The 9,633-nt window shown below is 45.9% G+C and overlaps 1 protein-coding gene across 1 annotated transcript in view; it reads right to left on the bottom strand.

Annotated features, from left to right (window-relative positions):
* Positions 1-578: 578 nt before the first annotated feature.
* Positions 579-9,633, bottom strand: part of TMX3 (thioredoxin related transmembrane protein 3) — a 115,723-nt gene continuing 106,668 nt past the window's right edge. Inside the window, exons 15-16 of the mRNA XM_082258600.1 lie at positions 9,252-9,320; positions 579-1,073 (exon numbers count right to left, since the gene is read on the bottom strand). Of these exons, the coding sequence (XP_082114726.1) occupies positions 810-1,073; positions 9,252-9,320 (333 nt within the window). The 3' untranslated portion in view covers positions 579-809. The remainder of the gene's footprint in view (positions 1,074-9,251; positions 9,321-9,633) is intronic.

The raw sequence follows: 9,633 nt of genomic DNA, 5'->3' as shown, positions 1-9,633 counted from the left end.
CCAGTACAAATATAGGTATTCTCAACATTATAGGTGTTCTAATACCTCTGCAGTCTATCCAGAAAAAAAAAATTGCCTTCAGTTATACTATAATATAGGTTGTGAATATGGGTCTGAGCAAACCCCTTCATTCGCAACTATAGAGCACTGGCTTAACATTTCCAAAATGGCTGACGTGCTTTTAAAAGGACTGACCAGAGTGGAATGTCTGTTCTAATATAGATGGTTTAGTTGTTGAAAACATAGTATTAATAGCGAGGACCTAAGGAGTACCTTTGCTTAAGTAAGCTGCAACTTTAACATCAGTGAAACAGCGCAAAAGCAAGTTACAAACTACTTTCTTAAAGTGGTTTAGCAATGCACATCAACCTCATTGTTAAAATACATCCATTAGGTACTTTGAATACATTATACACATTTAAAAAAAATATTGCTAAAGCTGAATTCTAAAGCTTGCATACAAAATGGACTCTATTATTAAAAATTCAGTTACGTTCCAGTGGTATGAATAATACACACTTGAGAATTTAGGCCAATTAATAATTACCCCTTGGATGGATACTAGTTAGGACATTACATTAAGAAAAACAGAGGCTCTTTTTTATTTGATTTCTACTTTCAAAAGCTTTTATTAAATTCTAGAATGTCTGATAGATCGTCCCGATGTTCTAAAAATGTAAACTGAATGCATGCCAAGGATCAGTGAAGCAGAGTCCTCTTTTTTTTTTTCCTTAATAAAGCTGTGTCAGTGGTTGAATTTAATAAATAAGTTTGTTTTGGATTCCTAGTTAATCCAATTTTCATAAAAGTTAATCTTTCTTCTTCTCCATAATATCCTTTTCTTCTTGATCTTCATCCGTCACCTCCGAAGAGTGCTCTCTTATTCTGTCCTCGTCTTGTTCCTCATCGCTACCCTCGTCTGTATTACTTGGATCAATCACATCCTTTCTGGTCATTTCCTCAGTACCGTCATCGGTGTCGGCTGTGCAGATTCCATAACACATAATGCTGATGACACCCAGTGGCAGACCAAAGAGGAAGCATCCAAGAAGAGGTGAACTCTTGAACACAGACTGTTTAGAAAAGAATATTCATAGATACATTTAAAATACAATCAAAAACAAGTAAAACTACAGGTACAAGAAATATATTATTAAAATTAACAACATTTATATGGTAATAGACATTACGCAGTGCCTGCAGATCCAACCACTTCACCCAGGAGCCCCAGAACTTTTGTATAGAGTGCATGGGGTCTGCTAAAAGTGAAATACAGGCACTGCATCCCACAATACAATTAGGGCACATTCACAAAAGGCACTGGTACTGAACAATAAGATAAATTCAGGGTATGTTGATGTTTGTTTTCAGAAAAGTTATGCTTTGCACAGGAATACTTGAGTCTCCTGGGGTATACATGACCTACAGGCAGGGGGTGCCTTCTATCACTATACCAGGATAACTGTCTTACCTCTAAGTCTCAGTTCACACTAGCGAGGCTTCAAAGTTGCCTGACTTTGTAGCCAAGCCACACAGCGAATCTTCATCGTGGCTTGCAAATTTCTTCTTTAACAGAAGTTAATGCAAGTCACGCTGAAGTCGCCCCCCCCCCCCCCCCCCCCAAGTAGTGTAGGAACCTTTTTCTAAGTCGGAGCAACTTGAGTTGCTCTGATTAGAAAAATGCCATTGCACTGAATGAGGAGTGACTTGTCAAGGGACTAAGTCATCTGACATGTCGTCCAAGTGTGAACTGAGCTGAGCATAACACAGGTCCAGTTTGCCTACAAGCTGGTGCCTGGTTTATTTGAGCCTTTTCACCCCAAGACTTGAATGGCTATCTCCTTTAAGTGGAACTTTAAGCAAAAAAAAAAAAAAAAAGTTGGGAAAAGGCAGGATTTTTAATGCAGAAATAAGAGACATACTATGTCAGTTCTGCATTACAGTTTCCTACCTGCCTGTCTGCCACTGCATGCACAGCAAAGTGCACAATTTTGGCAATAATGAGCTGATTGAACCCCCACGTATGCATGAGAGTGACATCCCTTTGGCCCAGGCAATTAAAATTACTGGAGTTCGGTCCCCGGAAACGAGCCGGGTGACAGCAGCCAGCAGGGAGCTCCAGCATACGGAGTGCTGGAGTGAAGGCAAGTATAGTTCCACTTGAAATAACCCAACCTAATATACATTTAAAAACAGGTTGATTATTCCTAGCAATCAGGAGCTTAATTTATTTAGTCTGTGTATGCTCCATCTTGGTTACAAATCTAAATCCAATTAATATTATAAATGTAGCAAAATGAGTACAGGAAAATCAGATGGATAAATCTTAAATCCTTTTCTGCCTGCCCTGGCGTCCCTTTAAAAAGGTTCTTAACGCCCAGGGGAGGGAAGGATCAGCAGCCATGTGACCACTGTGATTGGCTCTCACAGAGGGTCATCTGATCAGGAGCCAGTCCTGCCAGGTACCAATGATTAGCGGGGACTGAGAGCTGTCTTTGACAGCTTGGTCTCTGTGCTAGGAGCGCACTCTCAGCACAAAAACAACAGTTGCCCATTGATGAATATGTGCGCCATGTGGCTGTTCAAGCCCACCCTTTAGCAACTGCACATATGTGTGATGTGGGTGGTAACAGGTAAAAGAGGTTGTACACCCGTGCATTTTTTTTTTTTTTTCACCCTGCAAGAGAAAGCCATAACGAGCTAGTATGCATCGCATACTAGCTCATTATGCAATACTTACCTTAGAACGAGCCCCCGCCGTGCCGCTCACTCACCTCTATGACGAGCGACATGTCCAGTCGCCCGTCTTCCAGGATCGCGGCATCCGGCCATCTGATTGGCCGGAGCACCGGTGACGTCACTCCTGCGCACGAGAGCCAACAGTCACGGCACGGGACTCTGAAGGAACGGCACGAGCTGCATGTAAGGTAAATATCTCCTAAACGGTACATGTTTAGGAGATATTTACAGTACCTATAGGTAAGCCTTATCATAGGCTTACCTATAGGTACAAGTTGTAGAGGAGGGTTTACTTCCTCTTTAAGGGCAATTAAATTAGTACAGACTTAATCAAATGTTCCTTTGGACCTTTTGCTGCCAGAAAGAAATTCCTGGTTTGTGAGCTGCCTTGTTAACACCACCATTTATCAGCCATTTCACATTGTCAAAGAACGTTGTTGAGGCTGATAAAATGGGATTTTTGTACTTACCGTAAAATGCATTTCTCTGAGTTCATTGACGGACACAACGCTCCTTAGATCATAACTACTATGCTATATTGCCCCTCCAGAAGTAGGACTAAGCAAAACAAAAAACACCTGGCTATGCCCATGGACCAACCTTTAGCTTGGTATATAACCCCTCTCTGCTCTAGGTAATCAGCGTGGTAGCAAGCAGTATTAGAAGTTTCAGAACTCCATAGAGGAGGGTTGGGTGCTGTGTCCGTCAATGAACACAGAGAAAATGGGATTTTTTACTTACCGTAAAATGTATTTCTCTGATGTTCATTGACAGACACAGCTCCTCATCTTCTTGACAACGTGGGTTATACTGCTCCCTACAGGAGTAGGACATTAGGCAGAAAAAAACTTGACTACGCCTATGGGGCAGTCCCAGGGGGTATACACCCACCCTCTGCTATAGGTACTTAGTTTTGTTACAAGCAGTGTCAGAAGAAAAAACCCAAACTCCATAGAGTGGGTGCTGTGTCCGTCAATGAACATCAGAGAAATGGATTTTAGGGTAAAATGTTGTTTATTGACGGACACAGCTCCTCATCTTCTTGACTACGTGGTACACCCCAAAGCAGTATCAAACATGAGGGGTGGGAACATCAAGAAAAAAATACTTCCTATTAGCTGGATCTGAGAAGGCCAGGGACTCTTTAACCGGAATTACAGTGGCTTTGGAACCCGGGGAGTCCACTACAGGAGAAACTGTCCATTTTTTAAGGAGGGAATCCTCATTAGGGCACCACATTGCAAAACCCTTATGGATCGCAAAAGTGGCACCCCCACAGTTTTGTGACAATATTGTCAAAGAAAGCAGGAGAGGGGAACACATTTGCCGCCTTGGAAGACGTGTGGGTGCCAAAGGTGACCCGCGCCTCCAATGCTGCGTTAGTCGCATCCTTCATCTTTAAGGTTTCCTGCACTGATACAATCAGCGCATCCACTAGCGCCTTTTCATGGCTAGAGGAGCAGAGGAATCATCCTCACTATCTGAGCCAGCAGGATGCATGAATGCAGTCTAGAAGGGTAACTCCCATCCGCAGAGGCTGAATCAGATTCAGGATCTGATTAGACAGAGGAAGCAGGTGAAGCCGTGTGACGCTTTTTGCTAGCCCGTTTTTCAAGGACCAAATCTACCTTTGACACCAAGGACTCCAGGACCGCCATCAGTACAGTCAGTTGTTGGGACCCAGAGGGCCCAGCAGCCTCTGAGAGGGAATCAGGTGGTGAAATATGCTCCAGGGACTCCAGGGAAACCCACACAAAAAAAAAATGAATCACACTGCAAGGTGGTGGCACCACAAGGCCCAGCACAGGGCACTACCGCTGCTACAGCAGAGAAAAGGAGAGAGAACCCCACAAAAAAAAAAAAACTCACCACCACTGATCAGGTACTTGCAGCACCAAACTAACTGCACACCATGCGGCAATCAGGAAGAGAAATATCCAGGGATCAGCACTAGGTGCTGAGGAGGGGCTCCCACCACTGATCACCGCCCATCCGGCTTCAAAAACATGGCCCCTGCTATTTTTAATGAGAAACCGCAAGAAAATGGCAGCCGAGGCTACACAAACATAGCCGCCGAACTGTAGCATAAAAAGCTACAAGAAAATGGTGGCCCTGTGCGGGACCGCACGGCTCCCGGGGGGTGGCGGGGCCCTAGTAGCCCGAAAAATAATCCCAACAGGAAGGGGGACCATGACAGGTGCCCCACCAGGCCCAGCCCCCTCCCAAAGTTTTATCATCTGGTCCCCGGCGGCGCGCTCCCCACCCAACCCCATTGCCAGCTCAACACCCCAGACTGACCTAAAACAGTATGTCAATCCCATGGGGGGAGGGGGGCAGATGGGGGGTTGACCAAGGCCTGCAGAAGACCACCCAGAAGGGGGGACACTGTCTGGGAAGGAGCGGAGCCCGGGGGTCTGACCATCCCAGGGAGGGGCCCACGTCCACCCCAAAACTCCCCCAGGGGTAGAGAGGGGACAGCTACTTACCACACCAGGAAAAGGGTGGGCACCGCTCCGGACAAACCACCACTCCATCGTATTGTGGGTGCTGTCGATCAGGAAGAATACTGCGACTCAGGCCAAAGCCAGGTATACCCCCTGGGACTGCCCTATAGGCGTAGTCAAGTTATTTTCTGCCCAGTGTCCTACTCCTGTAGGGGGCAGTATAACCCACGTAGTCAAGAAGATGAGGAGCTGTGTCCGTCAATGATCGAAAGAGCAATGGATTTTACGGTAAGTACAAAAATCCCATTTTCTCTTTCGTTTATCGGCGGACACAGCGCTCCTTAGATCATAACTACTGGGACATCCAAAAGCAGTGCCAAAAGGAAAATGAGGGGTGGGAAGAATAACCCAAAGCTAAACAGAAGACCCCTAACCAGGACACAGGAGCCATAACTGGGTCACAGAGGGGCTCCATGTGAAAAATAAGAATTTAAAGAAAAACACCCCTCAAAAGAGAACAGCCTCTTTTAAACAGCAGCCTGCACAACTTTACAGCTAAAAGAAGCATCTGCAGATGCCAAAGTATCTACTTTGCAGAATTTTGTAAAGGTATTTACCGACGATCAAGTAGCCACCTTGCGATATTGATGCTTGATGACGGAAGGCCCAAGAAGTACTCAGCGCCAGAGTAGAATGAGTTGTGACAGGGAAAGGTGGAACCTAACCTTTAAAAGAATAGGCCTCCGTTACCGTCTGTCTGATCTATTTGGAGATGGTAGCTGAAGAAGCGGCCAGCCTTTTCCATGGTCCCTCCAAAAGGACAAAGGACAAAAAGTGAGTCTGACCTCCGATAGGACCCCGTAGCTGCCAGATACACCTGAATCGCACAAACCACATCCAAGGTATGAGCCAGCTTGGGACACAAGGAAGGCAACACAATGTCCTCATTCAAATGGAAGTCAAGACAACTTTGGGCAGGAATGATGTATAGGGACGAAGAATCACTTTATCCCTATGGACCACTAAATAGGGACTATGACAGGATAATGCTGCAAACTCCGATACCCTGCAAGCTGAGGTAATAGCCACCAAGAATGCTACCTTCTGGGATAACGTAGGCAAGGGAATCTCCTGAATATTCTCAAATTGAGGTTTCTGGAGAACTGAAAGCACTAAATTTCAATCCCATGGCGGCAAAAGAGATCGTACAGGTGGAGCCACATGTCGAACCCTCTGATTGAAGTTACAAACTAAAGAGTGTGTGGCTAGAGGTCACTGAAAGAAGATTGCCAAGGGGGACACCTGGCCCTTGATGGTACTCAAGCCTAACTTCTGATCAACATTCAGTTGAAGAAAGGTTAAGATCCGAGCCACAGAAAAGGATTGAGGATGAGCGCCAACAGACTCACACCAAGAAATGCTTTCCATGTACGATGGTATATCTTGCTGGAAGATGACTTTTTTTTCTAGACTGTGGCAGGAAGGTACCCCCCCCCCGTTGAGACCCTTAATGATGTCATCCAGGGTAGCAGCAAACAGGCGATCGCCTTGAAAGGGCAGGTCAATGAGGGCTTTCTTAGAGGCTTGGTCTGCGGACTAATTCTTAAGCCACAGTACGTGCCTAATCAGCACCGCTGAAACCGAAAGTTTTGACAGCACAGGAGCTGTATCCAAAGCATTGACCAAATGGTCCGCTAAATCAACATACGCATCGGGGCCATGGAGCAAAAGCTTGGCCCATTCAGTTAGAGTCTGAGACACAAGGGCTGAGGCTAAGACTGGCCACAATGCAGAGCTAGCCATAGTAAACATGCTGCATGCCACAGCCTCCGCTTTCCTGTCAGCAGGGTCTTTAAAGGACGGGGGATTCCTTTACTGGGATCATTGTTGCTTTATTCAACCTAGAAAAATTAGGGTCCACCACTGGTGGACTAGTCCACTTTTTTAAAAGGGACTCCTCAAAAGGGTAAAGTACAGCAAAACGTTTGGGGACCACAAAGGGTAATTTTGGTTGTTCCCATTTCTTACAGGAAAACCTGTCAAAATAAGGTACATAAGGAAACACCCTTGGAGTGCAAGATTACTTAGGCTTACCAAACAACACAGCCACATCACTGGACGGGCCGCGTCCACGGCAGCATCCAGCTCAGAATCAAATGAGACAGACTGAGCAGGGGAGAAGGGGGACGCTTCCCTCCTGGGCCTTTGCCCACACACCACTTCCACTCGGGACCCTAAGGACTGCAGGACCGCCGTCAGTGTAACCATGGGAAGCTGGGGTTCCGAGGGACCTGCTACCTCCATGAGGGGGTCAGTGGGAGAGATGTGACCCTGAGGCTCCATAAGGAAAGGAAGACCTTGCAGTACAAAAACTATTTATTGGTATCACTAAATTCCTCCAAGGCTCAGGGTACCTATTAGCAAAAAGAGGGATAACAGGGACCCCCAAGGACTCTCCCTACTGACCGGAGGAACGCAGAGAATTTGATCCAGCAACATCATGGACGCCATCCCCCTTCATATGTCCCGGGCACAGAAGGAATAAGGGAAAATGGCTGCCGTGACATCATCGGGCTACAAAAACATGGCCGCTGGCCGGAGACCAGCCAAACCAAGGAAAATGGCCGCCATAACATCATCGGACTTCTCCAGCATGCCTGTCCGAAACTACAGATACCATAGCATGCTGAAAGGATCTTCCCTGCACCCTCTGCAATGCTGCGCCTTGTGCAAGGGGACCCCCCCCCCCGAAGGTACTCCACCCCATAGATAGGACAAACGTTAGGGGAGACTCCGCTGCACACTCTGCACGGGTCTCGGCACTGGGACCCCCCTGCACTACACCAACACTGCAACCAGTTAGGGTATGCACCTAGGGGGTCTCCTACACTGGAACCCCTCCAGACTACCAGGGCAGGACACACACCACCCCAGGACCCTTACAGAGCGGGGATAGCAGGGGAGACCCCCAGGGGTCTCCGCAGCATCCTTTGCCCTGGGACCCCCACCAGACTCCAGGTCCAGATAGGGGGGAAAGGGAGTGGGGGAAGCCCAGCTCACTGACAGATTTTAGGATGGGAGGAGGGAATCTGCAGGCATGTCCGACTGTCCCTGCAGGTTACCTGTGTCCACCCCAAAAAAACACCAAAAGGGGAGAATGGGAACTGTACTTACCCTTCCATGGTGTGGGTAACACTCCAGACAGAACTCCTTGCCACTGAAGTAGGGGAGCTGTCGGCTAAGGGACCGCTGTGACTAAGACCCTTGTTCGGTCGTATGCGACCCTGTGAGAGGCCAGCCTCTGTCCGTGAAACTATATCAGGGTCGACCTAACGCTTAGCTGCGATTTGTATGCGCTCGCTGGCTGTGTTGGAGGGACCACTGGATCTAGATTATCCAGCTAGACATCATTCTCACCTGAGACCTGAGGATCCCCAAAAAAAAAAAATCGGCTAATGTGTTAGAGGTGGAGGAGGATGAGTGTTCCTTTTAATTTTAAGTGAAGGTCCACATCAAGCATATAGAAAACAAAAATCATTCTAGTCAGTGGGGGAGAAGGATATAGTCAGTGTATCCAAAAGACTGGTTGCAGAAATTGATAAGCAGATTATCTTACAGACACTAATTTAAGGATCTTTGAAATCAAATGGCTGCTCCCTATACCTTTGGTTATACAGACTGTATTAAGGGGAAAAAAATCGGGAAAAAAAAAAAAAATCAGCCATGCAAAGCCGGACTAAGGAGCTGCATCGGTAGGTTTATGATCAGCACTGTATCCATTAGTGAGAATATTCTAATTCTTTTCCAGTAAGAAAAAGTATAAGTGCCACTAAAACATATGCGTTCAGCTTATTTTAGTCACAAAAAATGACACATAAGGGTTTTCTACACAGACAGGATATGTTGGACAATGCTGATTTAGCTTTATCTGTCATATTTCATTTTGCACTGGAAGGTCTACGAAGGACATTCAATTGCTTCCTACTTTAAAAAGAATCTGCTTCATCAGCATTCACATAAGGTAAGGAAAACATTACATTTTAATACAACCATATAGGTTTTACTTACTACAACAGTAGATCGAGCATCATACGCAACTCTCTTGATGCGTTGCAGTATTCCATCACCCCCTTGAGCCTTAAATATTCACAAAATAAAAGAAAGGGAAAAAAAAGTAAAAAGCTTTGTGTGGGTTTAAGGGAATAAACTTTACTAACTCAAAATGAAGGCTATGCATAACATTATGTTTGCGTACAAATAAAATAAACTTCTTCAGGAATGGGCCTTAAAGCATTGAAAAGGTCTGGAACAGCTGCTAAAACTTTGAAATTGCTATGTGCCAGTGGAATTTTTAGTGCTACCACCTGGATTAGCGATATACTTTACTGTTGGTTATTGCTTAGGGTACAAGCCAGCTCATATGTGGCATATATACAAAGTCTTTCCGAAT

Source organism: Pelophylax lessonae (genome assembly GCF_965119305.1).
Source record: "Pelophylax lessonae genome assembly, chromosome: 5".
Classification (NCBI taxonomy): domain Eukaryota; kingdom Metazoa; phylum Chordata; class Amphibia; order Anura; family Ranidae; genus Pelophylax; species Pelophylax lessonae.
The sequence above is the reverse complement of the archived record's forward strand: the minus strand, read 5'-3'. Positions and strand labels throughout refer to the sequence as shown.